Below are 23,298 nucleotides of genomic sequence, written 5' to 3'. Positions count from 1 at the left end.
GCTGAGGAGACCGACATGTCGCGATACGCACCGTGTTCGGCCCATTCGTCCCACAGATGCTGGGAATCGTCGTCACCATGTTCACGGTGTTCGCGGTGATGCGGGTCTGTGTGAACACAAAACACAGGAAGCATGAGTAGTTGTTCTCTCTGTGAGGTCAAACAAAGAGTGAATGAAGACAGCGTGGAAAGGATTAGAGCGAGCACACGGGACACCAACAGGAAATGAGAGGAAGGGGGATAAGCAGGCAGCTCTTCTGACCTTGAGGGCAGAGCGTTTAAAAACACATTTCATAAGAGCAATATGTAGTTCAGCAAAGGTCCCACAATCACAAGCTGGCCTGCAGTATTCATCCTGTCTGCAGTCAAATGTAATTGTTGTATTTGCATGTACAAATGCAATATGTGTACTGGTGTAAAAGGAGAATACAAATTAGAATTTAAAAAAATATATGAAGAATGTAAATTTAAAAAAAAATCATTTACTTCAATAACAAAATACTGCGTACCATTTGAGTGATAAAGGAGCATCCGTTTGAGCTCCCTGAAGGCCCGGGTGAGGTTCTCCAGCTGGTCGTGGAGGTGGATGTTCTCCTCTATCAGAGCATGGATCGTGTCCTGCAGCTCAAAGCTCTGACTCTGCAGGACCAGCAGAGTTAAAGGCATGAAGAAGAGCACCGGCCGGAGTCCCCGCAGAGCGTCCGCAGCCTCCATCACATCTTCAGATGTTCTTCCCTCTCGCAGGCACGTCTCACTCCTGCGTCAGGGCGATGCGCTCCGCTGTAGAAATGATTGCTGCCGTATACTTTATCAGCTTAGGCTCACGGGGAGAGGACAACCGGTTATTTCTTTCCAAAGCTCGTGGGTGGAAAGCTGCCAGTGGGCTGCTTTAAAATCTATCCAATGTTTCCACCTCAGTGGTTACTGATCAAAGCAAGTCCTGTTTGTTTCCCTGTCCGCTGGGGTTCTAAGCTAATGCTGGATAAAAAAACAAAGAAAATAAATGTTTAGGGCTGAGTTCAAGGATTTGTGTAAAATATATATAAAAAGAAATTTATCCTTGGGGACCCATCTGTGGTTAAGGAAGACCACCATAAGGCATTAATTGATCCAAAGCTATTTTATTGTATGCATTACATTTTCATGCGAGATTCCTTTTCCAAACTGGACCATAAAATACAAAAAACCTGACAATCCTATAATAATCCTAATCCTTTTCCTCTCTCCCAGAAGCATCAATAAGTTTGACAAGTGCATACATGTCAAAGTTATTGATGCTATGGTGTTATTCCCATGGATGTTTTAATCCATATTAAAATATCCATGGGAATAACACGATTCATCACCAAACCGAATAACTGCTCAATCATCTATAATATATAAACCATAGATGCCTTAAGGATCCACAGGACAATGTGGTGTTTTTTTCTGAACAAAAGACTTTTATTTATTCATCATGTGCATCAGTTTATGCCGTCTTGGCAGTCCTGGCGCGCTTCTTCTTGACCACAACGGGCTTCTGGCTCTTCAGAATGGCACTGGCACGACGCAGGGCAGCCTGGGGAAACAAGAGAGACTCAAATCATGTTCAAATTTAAAACTATAAATGAATGAGGGCCATCATACAGATAAGAATTACAGTGCCTAGCATCACAGATTACGCTCACCATGCGCAGGTCCTTCCTGTACTTGTTCTTGCTAATGATGTGCCTCACGCTGTTGAGCGTGGCGCGAGAGTTCTTGTTGATGGTGATCTTCTCGTAAGAGTTGGCGGGTTTGTGCTGGCCTGTGCAGAAAGAAAACAAAGTAGATGTTCCAATGTTACCACATTAGCTACAAGCAACCGACATGTTTTATATGAGTCTGCTTGAAGTCTGTTATATAAATCCTTATGTCTTTCTTAAAAGTGCAATGCTCATCTGCGCCCCATCTTGTCCTTACAGATCAGTTGATGTTGTCTTAATCCAGAGATAAAGAAATTGTAAAGCCATGATTTAAATTTCAGCTCATGACTGTTCTAAAAACAGTAAAATGGATTTTACTATTGGAGTTTCTACAATTCAGTGCACCAGCAACTATTTTAACGCATTGTAAATAAGCACATTTGTTTCAAGAAAGCATCGGTATCACAAAAAAATGTCCATTCAGACTTTGAATATAAATGGTGAAAACCCTGTGAGCATCAGGCAGCTGATGAGTTTTAATTCATGCAATAAATCACTTGTTCTACAGACACAGGAAGTGTCTGAAGATTGAAATTGTGTCAAATGTTTACCTTTACGCTTCTTCAGCACTACGACGACTCCTTTGCCGTCAGCAGCCGGCTGCACACCGACAGTCTTCTTGTGCACCAAACCATTGAAGCGGAACGAGTTCTTGGACTTCAGGTTGTTGGGCTCCTGTCACATGAATACATTCAAGTCAGATAACCCCAATGGACAGCTTGTAATGGTAGTACAAACTATTACACATTTATTACACAGTCATGACCAGTACCATCATATCCTGTAAGCTACAGGGTCTGCATTGAGCACTTAGTGTACTGTATCTCAGTAGTTTGTAGGCCTTGCTTATGTATGTAATAACCACAAAACACCTCTACTGCCTCATTGCTCTGGGCCACACTGTATATCAATAGCACACTCAAAAATGGCTGTCACTATTCATACAGAGTTCTTGGAAACAACAAATTGAGTCTCTCCTCCAGTGTTCACGCTCCACATATTCAGTCCTGGTTAGGACTCGTATGAGGTCTGAGCAGTAAAAGCAGTGTTACTCACGGTGCTGTAGGTCTGTCCGTTCCTCTTGATGAGGAAGCTGGAGCAGTTCCTTATGACCATCCACTGCAAATGGGCCGACATGATGAACCTGGAAACAAGACAAGACAGAGTTATTTAAATCATAGCCCGGTTGAGAGCAACTTTAAGAAGCTAGAGGTACTTATCACACTATTAGCTAGTTACTGGCAACTGACGGGCGTCATTTGTATGCTACCATTTCTAACTATCAACGTAACGTGTTCACTTGATTCAATGATTCTTAAATTAGCCGACAGCTAAGTGGAGTAATTATTGGTTAAGTATTGCGAAATATAACATTGAGTGTATTTCAACTGTTGCACTCAGATCAAGACAGTACAGCGCAGATGTTACTTTGAAGCACAGTTAGCTAGCGTTAGCTCTACGGCTCAGCTAACGGGCTGATCGAGCACGGCGAGGCCTAGCATCGGCATCGTGCTCACTAATGTATCTTTCCATTCCTACATTATTCCGGAACATTTTATGCCACATGGGATGTATAAATATTACCACACATATAATATCTTACTTTCTGGGACTGAATTCAAGTGCGAAGACAAGATAAATACAGTTTAGTGAGTGGCTACTAGCGGCCGAGGCGACCACGTTACCTTTTAGCGAAGGAAAAGGACTAGAGAGACCGGAAACCGCTTTACGGAGCCTCTGTCACAAATCACTGCGCACCTACAAATACTTTGTTATGCAGCATTTGCCATCGAACACTCATTTTTTATCAGATTTTACACAAATAATAAATCACCAAGATCCCGTTTAGAGTCATAGTTATGTTTGTACTAGGGCACAAAGCATATTAAATGTAATTTGATCAAGTACTACTTTTCCACAAGCCCGGCGGAGGAACACGTCTTCACCGTACTCGGTCAAAATCCGACGTCATTAATGCGCGACTCGTGTTTACAGACAGCCGTCAAAAAACATTTTAAATCTCAGCTGTTTTATCTCTAAAACGAGTAATAATTTAGATGATGATATGAGGGCAAGTGAAGATGAGTACGCACTTATTAAATTAAACTAATCTTTTTTTTGTAAAATCAGCATTTTTGGATGCAGATTTTGTGAAGTCAAGTGGATGATGTCTGAATGTTGATGTGATTAGAAGCTGTGAACCAAAACAAGTTGCCAAGAGGTCAAAGTCTTCTGTGACACCGTTGATTAAAAAGTTACAGTATGGTGTAACATGGCACCTGCAAGCAGTGTCTTCATGTGAGAAGTGAAAACATGGATGCAGCAGAAGATCTGGACACACTTGGTGAGAAACTGTACACTCTGATTTATCCCAAACACAAAGAGAATGCTGGGAAACTCACAGGTGAGGTGAACTGCATGCCAAATTGTTTGATTTAACTTTAATAATACTAAATTATGTCAAAGTTCCCAATCCTGTGTATGTCCCAGGCATGCTGCTGGAGTTGCCAGGTCCTGTCCTGACTCAGATGGTGCAGGACAAAGCCACGCTGACCGCAGGTGTGGAGAAAGCTCTCCGAGCCCTGCAGCTGGCACAGGAGCCCAGGTACAGCAATGGGCACAGGGTTGCCAACCCAGATCTCCCTTCACCATACGCATAGTTTGTGGGTTCTCATAAGTTTTCTTTTCTGATCCAGATGTGTTCCCAGCAGAGGAGTGAGCTAGTGTTTAAATGCAGGACAAAATCATTTAATAGTCTGAAGAAATGTCTTCATGAGTGTTTAGCCATGAAGACAACAAGAGCTTTGTATTATTTTGGTAACCCTTGATAGATGTGAATGTGTGTGTGTCAGAGTCCTAACATAAATTTAATGCTGTGCCATTTTTAAATTAAAAAAAACCTTAAAAGTGTGCATGAACATGTCATCGATACCTCTTTGCAGCAAAGTCCCACGTAAGGACGACGATGACGTGTCTGTGTCTTCCGACTCTTTGGGGGAGCAGCTGTTTGAGCTGGTGGACGTTTACAACACCGGCCACTCTCAGAAAATCACAGGTAAGCAACCAGTTCTGTGTAACTCGACACACTCCTACTTTATGCAGTAAGATACCCATCAGACATGAAGCAACATCAGGTTGTTAGCATTGTCGTTGTGAGCATGTTGCCATGTTAGTGTCAGTATTTATTGCACTGCTGTGTCTTCGTGAGGCCCCCAGAGCAGCAAGAATGGATGTGCAATCTTTAGTCTCATTATTATTTTGATATGCAAATACTTTTTTAAGCAACTATTATGTAATGCATACTTTAGTATGATATACAATATACCATTACTTTTTTTACAATCCCATTTATATGACACACTGAACTATACTATATTTGTTACCTTTTGCTTTGTGACATGAATTATTTGTTGATTAACAGGAATGCTTCTGGAGCAGCACCAAGAGGTCGTTTTAAACCTTCTGTCAGACCCCAAACTGCTGGAAGAGCAGGTGAAATCTGCCATGAAGACACTTAAGGAGTATGTGGTTCATTTCTTTTGATTTCAAGTGAAATCTACTGAACTAAGATAAAAAGAAAGATTTATTTTGTTATAAATTACACAAAACAATGTTTGAAATAATGTTCCTGCTGCCTCCCTTCAGGCTGAGCCTGGAGGAGACGGACATCAGTGATGCGTCAGACGCTGACGACACAGAGAAGCTCGGAGAGAAGATCTTCTCACTGGTGGAAGAGCTGGATCCACTTCATGCAAATGATATAACAGGTAACCTGATACTCTGCAGGAGCATTCCCTGTAAACATCATCGCTCTTACAGATCTAATATCTTTAGAAGTTTATCATCTTTGTTATGTTATGTCTTTGTTACATGGATAAAGGCTGAGTGTTGGTAACACTAATGATACTTTGCTTCCGTTCTGCTGCATCTATTTGTGCAGGTATGCTGCTGGAGATGGAGCCGGCTGCTCTCCAACAGCTGCTGAGTGACCCCACCATGCTGGAGGTTGCTGTTCAGAAAGCTCAGGCAGCACTGGACACTCCCAATCAAACTCTCTGTACTGCACAAGAAGAGCAAAGCAACATTTTACACACAGACTAAGACATTAAGAACTCTGATGAGCTCAGATAACATGATGCTGGGAAGAGCTGGCCGTCCCTCCGAGGAGATCGTAGTAATGCATTGTTCTAATTTCAAGCAGCTGTCTTTGTTTTACACTCACTGATGAGTGGACTGTGGAAAGTCTAAGTTTGACTAAACTTACTGTAAATAGTTGAAAAGTCCAGTTTGCCAAAATGTATATTTAAATATAGGTTCTCACTTTGTTACCGTCCCAATTATACAACATTTATGCTCCGATGTTGCTCCAGCTGGGAGCCCAGCTTCCGCACAAGACATCATCATCATCATCATCATCATCGTTGCTTGATGAAAATGTTTACAGTCAAAAAGGATTTACTTGTAAATCTGTCAAAGTGACGGTTTTTAAGTGTTGCCAACAGTCATGTTATGACAATTTAGTTTTTGTACTGTACATAATGATGCAAGTGTAAATTGATGAATTGTTTAGAGGAAATACGGCAGATTATATATAAATAAAGAACTATGCGTTTCCATTGCATTTCCACGTATATTAGAAATGAAATGCTAATTTATAAATACCTCCATCACCATTCACAACATTTAATTGATAAGTAGAATCAGACCTGCAAACTCATGACTTTTTTCATGATGACTTTGTCACGACTTTTTTTTTGTTGACTTTTGTTTTTAATAACTTTTTTTGTCAACTTTTTTTAGCCATGACTTTTTTGTTGATTTTTTTTTGTCATAACTTTGTTATGAGTTTTCTTTTCAGAATGACTTTTTTTTGCAAATTTTGTATTTTTTTTTAATCCCTTTTTTTGTCGACTTTTTTTTTGCCATGACTTTTTTTGTAATTTTCTGACTGTCAACTTTTTTGTCATGACTTTTTTTTGTTGATTGTTTTTGTCATAACTTTTTGTTGTCATGACTTTTTTTTGTAATTTTTTTTTTTATGACTTTGTCAACTTTATTTTTTTGTCATGGCTTTTTTTTTCATAATGACTTTTTTTTTGTTGATTTTTTTTTGTCATGACTTTTTTTTATAACTTTTTTTTGTCAACTTTTTTTGTTATAATTATGACTTTTTGTTGTCATAATTAAATTAAAAGAGAGAGCTGGCAAAAACAAAAAACTCTTCGGACCTTCACGATCCACTTGACGGCATATTTTGATTTCAAAACAGCGAATTTCGCCGAAAGGTGACAAGTATGCAGGTATGCATTTAGGATGACAAATAATCAAATTACAATTCACATCAGCAAATTAAAAAGACAAGAATTAGAAGCACAATCAACTCTAAATTCACAATTTAGATAAAGATTTATTTGTTTGCAGAAGCGGCCAATACAAACGATCAGTCAATGAATCCGCGTCATCTGTGAGTCATAACTGCATTTCTTCAAAGCTATCAGAAAAAAATAGTTGCTCTCCACACACACACACACACACACACACACACACACACAGTTATGCCTACAGCTCATAAATACAATCAATCTGATATACAAATATTTGGATAGATTTCTTTTTAGCGACATTTAAAACAGTTTAATCCCAATTACTGCTGTTCTGAAGACCTCCACTCGTTTCAGGGAGTCAAATTTCTCGGAGCAGAAACTGAAGCCCAACTTGGACAAAAGACCCCGACACATCTGTAAAGTGAAGAGCTGCCGACGGCAGGAGGACGTTGAATAAATATCTGAAACGAGCAGCCTCCCAACACTGCAGACCGTTTCTCCGGTTCCATCGGACAGCTTTCCTCTACTGGAGGGCGACGGGGGAAACGCAGACAACAACGCAGACAACGCACTATTGACACAATTCATTCTCACACAACACTTCATCTCCGGCTGACGTGACACCCAAGAGACGCAAGAGACGAGTCCAAACTGTCAAATTAAAAAGGTGCCACTTTCTATCCATCACACATACAATCAATCCATCAAACGGGACATTTGGACTTCAGACACAAAGGGAGCCGGAAGCGGACCTGGGATGATCGTTCTGTTAACAGTGTTAGATTTGAAGAGCAACATTTTTCTCTATTGAACACAAACATACAGTATGTAAATGAATGCATCCATGTTTTAGCTTTAATGTCCGTGTTACACGACTGTCCGCTTGCTGTTTAATGCAAGAAAAAAAGCCCTTCAAGAAAATACACCAGTGACAATTACTGAACCAAAGAAATGGATGACAGAGTGGTTAAGAGCTGGGACGAAGATCACATGATGGAGACTTCGAAGACTCTTCTTCGGTGCAGGTACAGAAACAGAAAAGGTCCAGGCGGAGAGCCGTGTGTCCATGTGCTTCATTTACTTCCAAGTGGGATCTTACGATCCAACGAGTCTGTTGACACAATCTCTCTGGAAGAGGTTTATTTCATCGCTGGGTACTGGCGCTGCCCGCCCAAACGCCCAGCGCGCTGCCCGCCGCCCGATGCCGCACTCGTCTGGAGAACAGGAGGAAACCGCAACAAGGAACGAGCGTTACGACGAGAAAAGATGATTTATTTATTAATACTTTCTTTTCAGAATGACTTTTGTTGTTTTTTTTCTTCATGACTTTTTTGTCATAATTAATTAAATTAAAAGAGAGAGAGCTCCTTCTACGCTGCACAGTGTTGGTTTCCTCACCTGTACAAACTGGGCAGGGTTGTAAAAGGTGACGCCTCCAGCGGGCGCCGCTTCCTGGGCTTGAACGTGACTCTGCAAAGAACACACAGTCACCTCAGTGTGTGCGGCGTTACCGTCGCGTCTCTTCTACGGGCGCAGGAGGTGAGGAGCGCGACGGTTTGACACTGACGTCAAGGAAAAGTGATGACAATGAGGACTGCGGTTCACAGAGGCAGCAAGACAAAGCACCGCGTCATAGATTTTAGTCACCATGCAAGCTTTATGACGTGTTATTGAAGCTCTGTGTCGACAACAAGCAATGGAGTCGTCCTGCCCCCAGCATGCATCACTCTGAACTCTACAACTGACAGCTGAGGCAAATATTTGATTGGACACATTCTATTCTGAGATCAAAATAAGGTCACGACCACTTCGTTCATTGTTTTTTAAATGTGTAGATCATTTGCCTGGTTTGACTGTCATACTGTGGAGAGTGATGCTGGAGATGCTGGAGGCGGCCGGCGGGTGAGCCGGCAGACGTCCTGGGTTAGATGTGCGGTGGAGCTTCGGGTGCAGATGGAGAAGCGTGCTACTTGTGACGGGGTGAGCTATGTGGGGGGCGGGCGGGGGGAGGGGGGCCGGTCGAGGCCCAGCTGGAGGTACCTGGTTTAAATGCTGACTCACTTCGCGTGATAAAGAACTCATTGAGCTAGAACGTGAGAGCTAAAGACAGCAGAAGGGAAATAAACAGTCGACAACAAAAAAAACCACAAACCCACATCATCAACCTCCCACGCACCAGATTAGCAGATCAGATCTGTTCCCACTCCCCAACAGTTCAGAATGAAAATGAACAACATTAGCGGTAGAAGATTGTGATTCTTGGATAAACAGACACGGAGAGAATTAGATTAAAACAACAAATGGAACACAGATTCAACATCGCATCCAGGCTGCGCTGCAGCGTGTTTATGGGGAAAGAGTTTAAGTTGACATGCGTGCATTCCCACCATCCTCCACCCTCTGACATTATCGTACATTCAGACTAATAAGCACACTGCGGCTGTTAGGGCGTCGAGCGTCATGGTTCAGTAGTGGCATGATGGTACTGCGGTGGACAGGAGAGAAGAGTCTTACCTCCCCAGACTGGGAGCCGTCAGGCACAGGAGGACCTTCTGGAGCCGGCGGCAACAACGTGGGGTTGAACATCTAAAACCACATGAATGAAAGCGCATCAGGGATCTCGCCCTGCAACAACCACACAAGATGGAAAGTAGGATATTTGAACATAAACCCACTGGGTTCACCAGTAAGGACGCGTAGATACCTGCGGAGCAGCGACGGCGTTTGGTGAGTTCTGGTCCTGGTTTCCTCCTTCGCAGCCCTCCAGAGGTTGTTGATCGTCAGGCGCTAAACGAGAGATACAGACAAATATTGAATTACTTCAATAGTTAAGATCAAAGACCGGTTATTTTTCTATCTAGTTTATTTTCACCTGAACTAGGCACAAATAGGTTAGCGGGCATGGACATCGGCGCCAAAGGAGCGAAGATGTCTGCGGGCGCGGGGGCCAACCCGCCCGGCTTAGCGATCCGGCCGGGGTTCAGAACGTCCACATATCTGCTCCTCGGGCCTGAGAGGAAAGAGAGAACCGGCGTGAAAGATACCCGACCAATTAGTCAGCTATCAACAGAATGATGGAGGTCCAGCGCCGTGTTTGTGAAGCCAGGAAGCCACAGAGAGGAACCCGGGTCCCACCTGCTCTCCTGGAGAACATGTTGACAGGAGGACCACCACCCGGAGGCCCCGCTGGGCCCCCGGGGCCCCCGGGCCCGGGCATCTGAGGCATCTTGGGAAAGCCAGGGGGGGGAGGTGGAAGGGGCTTCCTCTAAAGAAATCATTAAAAAAAGGGAACAGGTTGATCTCTAAAGCTTTCAACTACGGCAGTCTGCTTAAAAGAATGAATCCGTCCCTGCAGACCTCTTCCTCAGGCTCGTTCAGGTCGACCCATTTCTGCTTCTGTTCATCCCACACGATCTGAGGATAGAGAACACAGAGCGTAGAGCTCTTAGCACTCGAGGTACATGAACAAACCCAATGCAGAAATGTGAAAATGAATACAGACGAATGCTGAAATAAGACATGCACATGGAACAGCTGGAACTTACAGATTTGTTCTTGTCATCCGGCAGGTGAGCCTCATTCTTCCCCTTCCTTTTGAGCCAGTTTAGCCAACCACCTCCACCTCCACCTCCTCCACCTCCCTGTGGGACAGACACAAGGAAACAGCACAGGTGATCACTCATGAACGCTGTCGGAGCGCTGAATCTGTTCGCAGCGGTTCTGTCTGAGTATGAACCTTTTTCGGGGAGTCCTTCTTGACTTTCTTGGCCTCCTCCATGCGAGGCTGCTCAGGGATCGACGGCGGCGGCGGAGAAACCTGCTTCACCGCAGAGTTGCTGCGCTCTCTTCCACCTGAGTGGGTGGAGGATTCAGAGGTGGTGCGAGAGCGGCGTCCCGGAGCCTGCAGACCAGAAGATACTGGTCAGAATATCACACATGTGGAGCTTGCTTTTGGGCATCATCGAGAAAATGCTATATGATGAATTCATTAACTATTTAGAAACCAAATTGTAGAGATTCAATTCATTTTCTGGAAACAAGTTTAAATGCAATGGATTTTTGTTGAGCAGAAAAAAAAACAGTAATGAAAACAAATGCAAACTCCAACCCTCCCTGAACCGATTCAACAGGAGGTTGTTTTACACACACACGCACCATGTGCATTGAAGATTGTGAAGTCGTCCTCGATCTCCTCCCGGGGCCCTGACAACGACAACGAGGTTACTATTTTCTACCACATGTACACAACAACACAAGCGAGGGAGAAAAGCTCTACGTCATATTTTTGGGGACACTGACCATGTGAGCCATGTGGTCATAGAAGTCCATCTGCGGGGTGAAGGAGCTCCTGGGTGGGGAGGAGGACATCGGCTGAGGAGGGTGCATCTCTGGGGGGGCGTAGGACAGGTGCTCAGCAGGGGGCATGTGCCCGGGAGAAGGGGGCATGTGCTGGGGCATGTGCTGGGGCGGCGGGTGCTTCGTCTGTATCGGTGAATGCGGCCCCTGGGCGGGGAGCATGTGGGGCGACATTTGGCCCACCTGAAGCGGTGGGGGCCCCGGCTGCTGGTGGGCCCCCGGGTACATCTCCGTCTGCTCCGGCTGTGGCTGGAAGGGCGGCGGCGCGAAGCCGGGGTTCTGTGGAGGGTAGCCCGAGACGGGCATCTGGCCCGGTGGTCCACTGGGGGGGACGGGGTAGAAGTGGGGCGCTTCACTGGAGGGTAGCGTCTGAGAAGGTGCCATCCCGTCCTGGAGGATGGAGGTGGGAGCTGAGAGAAAGGAGAAGATATTAGATCTGATGCGTTCTGAATCTGGCTCATAGTAAAGAACAACATAATACATTCACACACACCTGGAGGCATCAGCTGAACCCCCTGCGGGGGCATTAAGGAGCTCATCAGTGGGTTGTCAGGGGTCTGCCCGTCCAGCTCGGACGAACCGTAAGCTTCATGTGGACTCAGCTGGTCCAAGTCAGAGCTCGGGCTGCTGCAGTTGAACTGTGTAGGAGTTCCTCTGTCTTCACTGTATGTGATCACTCCGGTCTAAAACAAGTACAGACAATAAAAGACGAGCTTCAAACATGAGTTGCATGGGAACAGATTAGAGATTTAATACAATTCCACAACCTCTCCATCAAATAAAATGTCAGACGTCTAACAAATAAGAAATACATACACTCCAAAAATACATTTTATTTTGAAAATCTTTGTGTGAATATAACCAGGCTTCGTCCTCGTCCTCACCCTGATCTGCCCATCCAGCTGCCGGAGGTGCAGCAGCCATTCAGGCTCATTGAACAGCTCCTGCTCCGGCTTCTCCTTCAGTTGTGGATCGAAGAATCGCAGCTTTTCCGACATCTGTCAACACGAACAACATTAATTTAACTTCTTAGAACGCTAAAGCGGGTAAGTGTCTGGGCAGAGGAGGCGGGATAGTGAGTGCATACCTGTATAATCTGGCTTAGGAAAACAGGAGAGTAATAGGAAGGCTGCATGAGGACGTTCTTAGAAATAACTTCACAGTAGTGGAAGGCCTGAGCGCTCAGGCCTGCTTCAGCCAAGCGGCATGCATAGATCAACTTGAACACCTTGATTGATGAAGAGTAGAGAACAGCGTTATTCCTCAGTAGTAGAACCTTTGAATCCAGTCTTAAGCCACACTGGTAGGGACATGTAAACACTTCTTGAGCGTCTTCATAGACCTACTTAATATAGTACAATCAATGTATTACTTTTTGCGACACATTTATCTTTAAGTACCAAAACATCTACCTGGAAATTGGGGAGTGAGCACGACTGGGAGCCCAGAGACTGAGCGTACTCGTAGGCCTCCGTCCTCTGGATCGCTTCATTGGTCGCACATTGGTGGAAGGGCAAACTGAAGTGAAGACACAAAGATGAGGTGATGCGTGAGGCATAACACGTGTACAGTAACTGTATGCTGATCTACAAAGGTGCCTCTGTCTCTAACCTGTGGTTGGAGCCAATCAGAACCATCTTGGTGCTCTTCTTGGTGAAAACTCCCAGACCAACTTGGGCCATCAGGTAGCAGAAGTGTGCAGCGTCAACCAGCCCTTTGGACACTGCAACGGCACAACAGCAGCACAGAGAGAACGTGAGGAAACGTGCTGGTTGTGGTAAAGAATGAACACCGTATTAGCTCGGTGCAGAGAGGCGCCATCCTACCGAGAGTGTCGCCCATAGTGGTGATTGTGCGGGTGTCCAGGTCCAGGGTGTGTGTGAGGTTAGACAGCACCATGGCCAGGTGAGGGCGCCAGTCACCCCACTTCTCCTCCCCGCAGCACTGCGCGAAACCACACAGTACGAAACACATGGCAACTTAGGCGGCAATGAGGCAATGAGAGCTGAGCAACTTCTTCAGAATAATTGGTAAAAATGTGAAGTGTCAAAGAAAGGGAGAGGGAGGAAGAACCACTCACAGTGGCTGATGCAGGCATCCTCCCTGACATCAGCTGGTACACTGTCTGAAGAGGGTCATTGATCGGCAAACTGTTGGCAAACCTACACAACAAAATACAAACAACATCTTTAAATCTGTTAAAATGATCACAGGTGCAGTCTGCGAGTCCCAACCGTCCACGTGCTTCACCTGGTCATGACCCGAGCATGTGTTCTGTTGTCCATCTTACTGGCCAACAGCAGGGCGTGGCCCCAGAGACCTCCCTTCATCGCTGCTTCCAGCGCATCCTATTTCACAGATAGAGCAGAACTTGTGTCAGATTTCACGAGATACTCGTTAAATGACTACAACGCAGAGGAGGAGAGCGTCTCTTTACCTTCTTGCGGCCGAACAGCAGCAGCTCCCTGAAGCGCTCCGTTTCCTTGCCGAGGTTCTCTGGGACGGTCATGAAGGTGTCGGACAGGAGGGACAGCGGTCCGGCTCCCGGCTCTTCCTCGGCTCTTGCCAGCGGTTCGTTGTTAAAATCGATCAAGTTGGCTTCATTTGGACATTTGCCAGGTAGCCAGACGGAGCGGTGCTCCTTCAGCAGGAGGTCGGCGATGTCTGTGCCGACCACCGTCTGGAGAGACACGAGTGCGACGGTGAGACATTTGATTCCTACTTTGACATATTCCCAGCGACGCGTCGCACCGTCTTACCCCGTTCTGTCTGCAGAGCAGAACAATGAATTCCCAGAGCAGGCGGGCCGAGTCTCTGTCCAAGAGGTTGTTGTCTCGAGAACACTCCAGCACTTTGTTCTGGGAGAACTTTATCACGTCCACCTTGTGGGTCTCCTCCCTGACGAGCAGGACACGAGATGTGAGGCGGACTCGCAGTGACTAGTCAAACCAGTGCTTCCTTTTATACTTACAGAGAGCAAGAGACGCACACAACATGTTCTGTATGCATTGATACACAATATGGACTACACATCTGAATATGTAGTGTTGGGAAGGTCATATGGATGCTTGTGTTGAAATCTTTTGAAAAGACCAAAACCAACAATGAATTGAAGTATTGTCTGTCTCGCCAAAGCAAACACACTATCTTCTCTGTACTGCTGAGGACCTGATTTAAAGATTTTAGCTTTCCAGTCGGAGCCAATTGACCAACAGGTGAAGGAAGTCAGCTAATGCATTGATGGTGTTGGTCTTTTCAAAGAGGTCGCAGACAATAACACAATATAAAACTTTGACATTTGTGATGGACAGAAGATGCAGCGTGCACTTACTTAACAAGAGGTCCAGGGAAAGCTCGTAGTTCTGCCTGATCCGGGGTGTCTTGCAGTATGGTCTGCAAATACAGACACGGCTCAAACAGAGGACTTCATACAGCTTTTGTGTAGCAGTTACATGTTAACAGTAAAAGAAAGGAAAATCACAAGGAAAGCTCCCATACGCTGACAGTTTGAGCAGCATTACATATTCTAAAGAGCCTGAAGAAACACTGAGGGAGCTACATTTGACTGAGTTTGCATTGTGCAGGGTTTTAATTATCATGCTATTTAAAAAAAAAAGAAAGTCTTTCTCTATAAAAGGAATTCCTGAAATAGCACAACAGCAACATTAACCCCTTACGCCTCATTTCCATCCCGCTGTTGCTACCTCAATGGACCAAAACCTGCTGAAATACAACGTTTCATAAACGTACCTCCATATTGTGGATATCAACGAGCGCGGGCTGTCCCGCTGAGGGGAGGTTGGGCAGAACTTGGACCAGATGACCACCAGGTCCAAAGCGGGCACAGCGGTGGGGCATGCTGAACTTCTCCGGTGTTGCTGGACGCGGAGGAGCTAAAGGGAACACATGGAGGAACCAGTAGAACGTCCCACATCTCGTGGTGTCATCTGTACTCGACTGAACTGTCTTCATAAAAAAGGCTTTACCGTTCGGTAAACGTCAACTTTCTTGAGACTGAGGACCGTGTACTTACGTTGCTCAGGGGCGATCCAGGTGCTGTCTGCCGTGTACTCAGAGGGATAGAGGTACTGGCCGTAGTTCTGGGTGGATTCAGTCGGGTTCGGGTACTGTCCATAGGAGTAATCCACAGCCAGCGTGGATGATGTGGCGTCGAAGGCTGCTGACACCAAGTCAGGCTGGCTTCTGTACACCTGGCTCTGCAGGGTGTGAAGACATATTTAGTTAATTATCAAATGGAAAACAAATAAAACATCAACGTAAACAGGCACATAGTGTAAGTTGCACATATTACAACAGTGTAGAAACACATTTCAAGTGAGAGTTAGCCATTTGTTTCACCTTTTTGGTTTCAGAATGAGCTGCCAGGTTAGCATCTACATGTTCTACATCTGAAGCCTACTGCTGCTGATACTTATGATGATGCTGAGAGCTTTATGCAGGTCACAAGTGCAGATTAAGAGTGGAAGAAACACCAACAGGTAAAACACACCAATGCACAGGAGACACATCTTCACCTGTTGTGATCGCGAGCTGAAGCTGCTCCGTCTGCTGTGGTGGCTTTGAGAGCTGTGCACACTATGCGCCGACTGCTCGCTGTGGACGCTGCGGCGGTCAAAGTCATCGGCGTATGCTTCTCCGCGTCGGCGGAAATCGTCATCAAAACTGGCGTCATAACCGGGATAGTAGCGCCACTGATCATCGTAGCCCTCTTTCCTGTGAGGAGAGCGGAGCGTCGTTGTTTATCTGACAGATCGCACTCAGGTAACCTTTAACTTCCGCTTTCAATCTATTATCCAGAAGTCACATATAGGTCAACAGAAGCTAAACACCACAATACATTAATGTATGAGCCACAGTTTAAATGCACATGAATGGTTTCCCTGCATACCTCGCAGGATACGCCGCCTGTTGATGATAGTAGTTGTCTCTGCTCCTGTCGTCATAATTAGCCCAGTATGCAGGATCATAGTATCCTCTGTACCGGGGGTCGTACTGTCCGTAGTTGTATCCTGTAAAAGAAAATATGGAGGAGATTTTAATCAAAAAACATTTACTCACACATAGAGATTAATGTGTTTTGTGAACTAATTGTTGGACATTCTAGTAAGTAATCACAGCTTTCAGCTCATACCTGCATATTGTTTGGCGTACTCTGCATAATATTCATTGTAGGCACTTTGGTTGGCTCTCTGGTAATCTTCAGGATAGCCTTGCCTACGGGAGGAAAGAAGAAGAAAGTGAGCTTTACAGATCAAGTACAAGGACCATCTGAACATACTATAGTTTGTTTTATACACATGTACACAAAACAAAACTCACCATGAGGATTCCTTAACTAGTCCTATATTTTATCTTTATAAAGAAAATCACTTAACTGCTTAGACTAATTAACGACTAAATGAAATGTTGCTGGCTTCATATAAAAATGATGGCAAGGGGCTCACACACCTGGAGGAGGGCCTGTCAGAGTACTGACTGGTTCTGGAGCTGGGTCGTTCTGGCGGAGGCTCTCTGTACTGGTAGTTTGGGTCGTGATTAGGTGGGACCTGACCTTCATATCTGCCATACCAAGGATCTGCTCGGCCCCTGTATGGGCCCTCCTGAAAGATAGGAGCAATGAGGATCCATGATGTTATTGAACATTTTGTACAGCTTCAGAAAAATATATTTTTTTCCTTCCACATACTTGATAGTATTGCTGTGCTCGAGGATCCCCAGGTGGAGGTGGGTATTGGCCAGGTGGATATGGTCCTCTGCTATCCGGGTATTCTCCATAGTTACCATAATAGCCACCATACATCTGTCCTGGCCCTGGAGGAGGGGGTCCATAGCCTTGCTGGCTGCCTGCAGAGGAGGGTGGTCGAGGTGGTTCTGCAGGAGCTGGCTGGGAAGCTCCTGGAGGAACTGGTCCTCGAGGCCATGGGGGGTATGCAGCAGCGGGGTATGAAGCAGGCGGGTATGCAGCAGGGGGGTACGCAGCAGCAGATGGAGGAGCAGGCCCCGCGGCAGGCCCCTGTGCTGGAGGTGCATACTGGTCAAGGGAAGGTTGTGCTTCATTCCCTGGAACAGGAGGAGCATGATTTTGTCCCTGCAGTGCAGCCTGAGGGTCTGATGGCTGAGGCGGTTCAGCTGGTGGCGGCTGGCTGTTCGCAGCTGCTTGGGAGGGAGCTGGTGGTACCTGTGGGGCAGATGAAGAGGCCGGCGTCTGGTCAGGGACACTCCCTGGCGTTCTTACCCCCTGCTGAGCATCTTTGGTGACCTGTAGGTAAAATCCATTACTCGACTGCGGAGACTCGTGTAGAGCGGAAGGATGGCCAGATGTTTGGCTCTGGGCTTGTGATTGGTGCATAGAAAAATCAAGCAGTTCATAATTTGATGGCTGATTATGATTAGAGACAGGAGCAGTCACAAGAGAAGCCTGTGGATTAACTTGGAGAGCAGAGTCTCCAGCCAATGATTGGCCCCTTGAGAGAGGCGGGCGGACTGGCTGAGACGGCGGTGGAGCTGTGATGTCTGATGTTGTTGCGTCCGTGTTGTCTCGGGTCAGGTTTAGCGGGCCCTGGCTTGAGGCAGAAGAATTGAAGCTTATAGGTCCAGGAGCAAACACTGGATTGTGATTGGAGGTCATTGGAGGTGGTTGGAAGGTACTTGCACCCTGACCCTGCGTGACAATTCTTACAGGCGGGGTTGATTCCCGAAGGCTACTTTGACTAAGTGCTTGAGCAGAGGTGCTGGGGGGAATCACACTGTAGTTGGACACTGGCGGGGCAATCAAAACAGGCTGGTCAAGCGAGTCGGACACAAGGAGAGAAGCATAGCCCAGGTTGCCTTGAGGGTCAGTTGGCTCTGCCTCACTCACCTTTGGTGGGTTCTCTAGGTTCTCCGAGTGTTGCTGTGAAGTTGGCTGGACTCTCTGGGAGGGTTGCAGGTCCATTGGGCCATCCTCTGGAGGTTGGATGACATCGGCACTGGGCTCTCGTAAAGGTGCAAGAACGGTTGGGGCAGCGGGGGCGAGGATGATGTTAGCGCCCAAGCTGGCAGGGTCATGCTGAGCCCACAGAGTAGTGGCCGGGCTCTCACAGGGCCGACTGCCCCCAAAAGCACGGGATGAAGGTCGAGAGTGAGAGTGAACCACCGGGTGTGGTAGATGAGGAACACCGCCTGCTGCCCCGGCAGGCAGGGGGTGTCCTGAGCCATAAATATTTTCCATATTATCTGGCGGCTGCTCCAGGTTGCCATGTGTCGTATCTGCACCCCCTTCCGCGACCATATTAGCCCGATCAACTTCAGCAGGACGCACCCCAACCCCATGAGCGCGCACGGGTTCAAAAGAGCTGTTAGCACTGGCCTGAAAGATGCCAGTCGGTTTTGGGGGGCTCGGTGTGGGAGGCCACGTCTGCTCCAGGGAGCTCTGCTGCACACCAACATCTACAGCTGGAGAAGTGTCAATCTGCTCAAAGTAGCCTCCAGTGGCTGCAGACAGGTTAGCGTCATCAGTGAGACGTGGGCTTTCCTGCTGAATAAAGGTACCTACGACTCCCTGTTGCCGTCGAGTGCCACTTCCACTTCCATGGCTCATATTGCTATAGTTGGAAGACACACTGGCAGATCGAATTGGTCTTTGAATAGAATCGGGAGTCTCCAGGTTCGGCCCGGTTTCAAACTGGTCAACTCCATGTGCTGCAGTAGCAGCAGCAGCAGGGCTGCCATGAACATCACTGGGTAATACTTCCTGGTTTGGGACACACTCCAAATTCTCCACATGGTCGTACTGGGAATCGTGAGTCTTATGGGTAGTAGCCTGTGGGGCGTGGTCGCCATCATTCATGTATGGTAGGTGTGAATGACCTTGCATAGAAGGTCCTTGATAATCTAAAGGAGCATCTGCTTGGCCACTGTGGGCTTGTGGGTTGCTCTGACACTGAAATGATCCAGGGATACCATTCACTGCCTTGTTTCTCTCTCCAGCCAGTGTTTCTTCATTTTCCACATCATTGTCTTTGAAGAACATTGAGATTGCACCAGATTCCTCAGAGTATGGCACCGGGGCAGGGACAAAACTAGAACTAGGCCCAGCCGCTGCCCCAGTGTTGGAGGCATGTTGAGATCCAACAGAGTAAGGCCGGGGTTGAGGATGGGCTAAGCCGGTCCCCATTTGGTGGTAGCCTGAGTCCTGTGGAGGTATATTGAACCATGAGTCCTGGGGGTCAGAGGCCTGACTGAAGTAGCTCTGCGTTTGGAAGTGGGAATTATGCTGCTGGGGTGCATTTGGGTCAGCCCACTGAGAACTGGGCGCATTAACAGGGTTCTGGGGAGGAAGAGGAGCTTGAATCTGGGGATGCCCAGGTTGTGTTGGAGGGGTGGGGTTGTTGTGATGGGGAGATGGGGTATGGGAGGGGTACATTTGGGTCTGTGGAGGTAAATTGAAAGGCTGTGGCGGAGGGTCACTCGTAGGCTGGAAATAGTTCTGAACGGATGGAGGGCGACTTCCGTGATCGGGGGCCCACTGAGAATAGGAGGTGGTGGGAGGCACGGGCTGGAACAACATGGGGTGAGGAGCCGGCGGTCCTTGAAATTCCTGGTTAAAAGGTGTCTGACCCGGTGCCTGGGCCACAGGTGGTGGCTCTGTGGCCGTAGATGATGTCTGTTCTGTAGAGTTAAAATAGCCCATTTCACCATGCGAGGATGCATATCCTGCAGGAGTAGGTGCTGGGTAAACGCCAGGGGATGCTGCACTGTGAGGGTTGAACAGTGTCACCGCTGGTAGAGAGGAGGGCGGGGGACCAGAAAGGGGAGCTGGGACATCTCCCAGTGTCTGTGGTTGTAGAGGCAGCCCTGAGCCAGCCTGAGAGTACATGGCGTTAGGTGGGGCTTGCATTGGTGGGGGATTGCTGTTGGGTATTGTTGAGAGACCACCTGCAGCCAAATGTGCACCTGCAGCCATGGGGGGAGGAGCTCTCACAAAAGCAAAAGGGTCCGTCATGGGCTGTGCAGCGGGTGGCATCGCGGCAGTAGCTGCTGCTGTATGCTTGTGAGGCCTGGTCCTGCGGAACATATTGGGCCCAGAAGGAGGTGGACCCGAGGGTCCTGGAGGTCCAGTCCGAGGAGGGGGCTGCATGGCTGCAGAGCTAACGGGTCCGAGGACCAGGTCACCGTAGTAGATGTCACTGAAGAGACTGAAGTCAGGCAAAGCTGGGTAAAGAAAAGGAAAGAGGGAGCGGTGAACAAAAAGCTACACATGCCTCTCTGATGGATTCGACCACACCTTTATTTGTGTATTGAAACATAAAGGACAACGTGGCAATTTCTACATCAGCGCTAAGATGTTATGAACAATACTACAGTACTTTATAGAGTAAGGAACCGTTTGTAATGAATGGCAACGTTGATTACATTGCGTACTCTTGAGTATAATGGTTTTACTTATCGCACTCAAATACTTAGAATAAACAAGTGTAAACGTCTATTTTATTTTGTTGGGAAAAATGTACAAAACTGTAAAACTGGGAAGAAAATATCAATTTTGACAAATATGAAAGTATCTGGAGAGAAAAAAAACTTTCTTAAAATAATATCACTGAAACAACTTGTCTTTACTGATTTTTTTTTAAAATTAATTATTGAATCTAGTGGCTTCAACAAACTATTGACAAATATCAAAGTGACATTGCAATTATTTATGTACCTATTGGGATGAGAACTGGTAGCTCTTTGTGAGAAGTAAAGTAAAGCTGAGATTACTAAACAGGGTGATGTAGCTGACAGCTAACTAAAAAGTGTCAAATAAGCCCTGCTGCTAATTTGCTAATTTGTGCTTTTGCGCAGCTTTATTGCTTTGGTTGATCAGATTAGCTGCTGGCAGACATTTTAACAAATGGATATTAAACAAAAGATTGAGAATAACGCTGACTAAACAGATTTGTATATCTTTCAGATACAAACACTGTGGAGCTGTCAGTGAGAAGTTATGGGGCGCTAGCATGGACTGACATTGAGCATTTCAACCGATAGAAAGGTAACAAAGGTAACATAGCAGAGCGAGTTGGTGGGAAAGTCTTCTTGGAGAGAAGAGCTCAACAAACACGAACCCGGATATTTTAGCCAAACTATGCCAGAGCTATAAATTCGCCAAGAACTGCTGCAAACAAGTAAACTTACCGGGTAGTAGTCATCATTAAAACGAGACAAAGTTAAGCTAGCTTCTGAGATAAACACTGATAATCATCCACACGTGTTTAACTCCAACCGGTAACTTTACTTCACCCCTGTTTGTTTTGACACGACATCAAATTAACGTGACAGTAAGCAGCCTGCGAGGAAAGGTCCAGAGTGTTCAATGGCTAACGGTACGTTGCTGTAAGGCTACACGTCCTGAACGACATAACCATCAAAACACTGCGATCTAATGTCTTCTGTCGCTCAAAAATTGCCCCAAAACAAACACACATATCCATGTGAACACTTTGAACACTGACAGGGAGGCATGCCGAAGAGTTACAGGTCGCTGGCTTAATTTAAACAGGGTCATTGCTTGGTTGGCTAGCCTTAGCATCGGTGCTTAGTTAGCTTTGCTTGCTAACTAGCCTAAGCTACTTACAAGGGTAACCGTTATATAAACCAGATAGAAACGTTCAAAGTGACGCATAGTTAACGATGGCACATGTTGACTCTTACCCGAGGTCGGAAATGTATAGAAAAATAATCAAATTCTTACTAGTGTACAGGACAGTGAGTCTGACACACAGCCACCATCTTCAATGAACACATCCTACTAGGCTACGTGTACATGCAGCGTCACGGGCCAAACACCCATTGCGTCACGACGTGGCGGGGCTTGTTAAAGGTACATTTCGTGTATTCACCTGAATCAATGTATTTGTCTCCAAGATCAATTAATGACATTGACATTGAATAAATGAAGCGTTAATGCAAAACCAATGGAGTAGTTTCCCAATATCCCGGATCAACGAGTTACAGGGAATTTTAATATATATATATATATATATATATATATATATATATATATATATATATATATATATATATATATATATATATATATATATATATATATATATATACAAGTCCCTAATGTCATACACAGATTATATATGTGCAACAAAAGATTATAGTACACTATTATGCAAGATATTATAGTACCAAAGATAAGAGCCAAAAGAGAAAGATAGGAACCAGCAACATTAGAAAGTGCAGGTAATGCGGACAATCGTCCACTAGGGGGGGCGCTGTGCTGTGATACACACTCACAAAGGGACAAAGATGTTTTAATCATCGCTGATACGAGTCATGCAGCTGTATAAGACAAGAGTATGGAGTCCAGTGGTGTATTTAAATATTAATATACTGCCTGCCCCCCTTTCCATCAATATGTGTCACGTTTTTGACATTTTAAAGTGGAAAGTCTTTGTCTACGATCCAATTAAAACAAAAATAAACAATTTATTGCAACATGTATTTTTTTTACTTGTATGACTAAATGGTCACACGATAAACACATAGTTGCAAATACAGACGTTTGGGATCCGTGATTGATACTAACACATTATAATATCTGATCATGTGTATGTCCAAATTAATCATTCTCGTAGCATGTATCCAACAAGGCAACAGTTATACTCAATTTGTTTTAAAATATAGTCAGTAATAATGAATACATGATACACATAGTTATATATGTGTAATCAACCTTTCCATGCAACCAAGACCTGTGTTTATTCATTCGCATCTCTGTTTCAAAGAAAACAGACGAGTGGGCATGTAGCACAAACGAGAGGAACACTCTTAAACTCTTAGTGCAGAGTTCAAATAATACACACAGATTTATGTTCACACACCCTCCTTTCTTCTACTTTC

At 45.8% G+C, this 23,298-nt stretch overlaps 3 protein-coding genes across 6 annotated transcripts; 1 reads left to right on the top strand and 2 right to left on the bottom strand.

Annotated features, from left to right (window-relative positions):
- Window positions 1-1,418: 1,418 nt before the first annotated feature.
- On the bottom strand, window positions 1,419-3,414 carry rpl28 (ribosomal protein L28). The gene is made up of 5 exons (XM_068574267.1): window positions 3,327-3,414; window positions 2,780-2,867; window positions 2,275-2,398; window positions 1,667-1,785; window positions 1,419-1,557 (listed from the first exon to the last, which is right to left on the bottom strand). The coding sequence occupies exons 2-5, from the start codon at window positions 2,858-2,860 to the stop codon at window positions 1,468-1,470; spliced, it is 414 nt and encodes a 137-aa protein (XP_068430368.1). The 5' UTR covers window positions 2,861-2,867; window positions 3,327-3,414; the 3' UTR covers window positions 1,419-1,467.
- Window positions 3,415-3,699: 285 nt separating this feature from the next.
- On the top strand, window positions 3,700-6,318 carry LOC137784134 (uncharacterized). Its single transcript, XM_068574584.1, has 6 exons — window positions 3,700-4,127; window positions 4,214-4,328; window positions 4,666-4,778; window positions 5,145-5,244; window positions 5,369-5,490; window positions 5,664-6,318. Exons 1-6 carry the CDS (start codon window positions 4,037-4,039, stop codon window positions 5,822-5,824), a joined length of 702 nt encoding a protein of 233 aa, XP_068430685.1. The 5' UTR covers window positions 3,700-4,036; the 3' UTR covers window positions 5,825-6,318.
- A 792-nt stretch (window positions 6,319-7,110) lies between these two features.
- On the bottom strand, window positions 7,111-22,225 carry sec16a (SEC16 homolog A, endoplasmic reticulum export factor). 4 transcript variants are annotated; one of them, XM_068573749.1, is made up of 31 exons: window positions 22,139-22,225; window positions 17,111-20,616; window positions 16,873-17,024; window positions 16,556-16,638; window positions 16,313-16,433; window positions 15,939-16,137; window positions 15,437-15,620; window positions 15,154-15,296; window positions 14,735-14,796; window positions 14,163-14,301; window positions 13,841-14,083; window positions 13,654-13,751; window positions 13,484-13,565; window positions 13,230-13,347; window positions 13,015-13,126; window positions 12,816-12,921; window positions 12,491-12,631; window positions 12,288-12,401; window positions 11,897-12,086; window positions 11,347-11,813; window positions 11,203-11,250; window positions 10,784-10,948; window positions 10,593-10,688; window positions 10,405-10,461; window positions 10,183-10,312; window positions 9,920-10,057; window positions 9,752-9,834; window positions 9,562-9,633; window positions 9,088-9,147; window positions 8,446-8,517; window positions 7,111-8,261 (listed from the first exon to the last, which is right to left on the bottom strand). In XM_068573749.1, the coding sequence occupies exons 2-31, from the start codon at window positions 20,540-20,542 to the stop codon at window positions 8,187-8,189; spliced, it is 7,182 nt and encodes a 2,393-aa protein (XP_068429850.1). In that variant the 5' UTR covers window positions 20,543-20,616; window positions 22,139-22,225; the 3' UTR covers window positions 7,111-8,186. The 4 variants fall into 4 exon arrangements, with proteins under 4 accessions (XP_068429850.1, XP_068429852.1, XP_068429851.1 ...); XM_068573751.1 differs by having other exon boundaries at window positions 9,109-9,147; XM_068573750.1 differs by having other exon boundaries at window positions 22,099-22,176.
- Between the last annotated feature and the right edge of the window lie 1,073 nt (window positions 22,226-23,298).

The sequence above is a fragment of the Clinocottus analis genome, unplaced genomic scaffold, assembly GCF_023055335.1.
Source record: "Clinocottus analis isolate CAN_PGR_092001 unplaced genomic scaffold, fCliAna1.0.p SCAF_13, whole genome shotgun sequence".
Taxonomy (NCBI): domain Eukaryota; kingdom Metazoa; phylum Chordata; class Actinopteri; order Perciformes; family Cottidae; genus Clinocottus; species Clinocottus analis.
The sequence above is the reverse complement of the archived record's forward strand: the minus strand, read 5'-3'. Positions and strand labels throughout refer to the sequence as shown.

What these genes read in the sequence shown, in the direction of transcription:
- LOC137784134 (XM_068574584.1), top strand. Translation starts at nt 4,037, where the DNA reads ATGGATGCAGCAGAAGATCTGGACACACTTGGTGAGAAACTGTACACT. An exon ending in CCACTCTCAGAAAATCACAG is followed by an intron (nt 4,779 to 5,144) that starts GTAAGCAACCAG and finishes GTTGATTAACAG; the next exon opens with GAATGCTTCTGGAGCAGCAC. An exon ending in GCCATGAAGACACTTAAGGA is followed by an intron (nt 5,245 to 5,368) that starts GTATGTGGTTCA and finishes GCCTCCCTTCAG; the next exon opens with GCTGAGCCTGGAGGAGACGG.
- sec16a (XM_068573749.1), bottom strand. Translation starts at nt 20,542, where the DNA reads ATGCAGCCCCCTCCTCGGACTGGACCTCCAGGACCCTCGGGTCCACCT. An exon ending in TTCCCTGGACCTCTTGTTAA is followed by an intron (nt 14,302 to 14,734) that starts GTAAGTGCACGC and finishes CCTGCTCGTCAG; the next exon opens with GGAGGAGACCCACAAGGTGG. An exon ending in CACTATGGGCGACACTCTCG is followed by an intron (nt 13,127 to 13,229) that starts GTAGGATGGCGC and finishes GTGCCGTTGCAG; the next exon opens with TGTCCAAAGGGCTGGTTGAC.
- rpl28 (XM_068574267.1), bottom strand. Translation starts at nt 2,860, where the DNA reads ATGTCGGCCCATTTGCAGTGGATGGTCATAAGGAACTGCTCCAGCTTC. An exon ending in ACGGACAGACCTACAGCACC is followed by an intron (nt 2,399 to 2,779) that starts GTGAGTAACACT and finishes TTCATGTGACAG; the next exon opens with GAGCCCAACAACCTGAAGTC. An exon ending in ACAGGAAGGACCTGCGCATG is followed by an intron (nt 1,558 to 1,666) that starts GTGAGCGTAATC and finishes TTGTTTCCCCAG; the next exon opens with GCTGCCCTGCGTCGTGCCAG.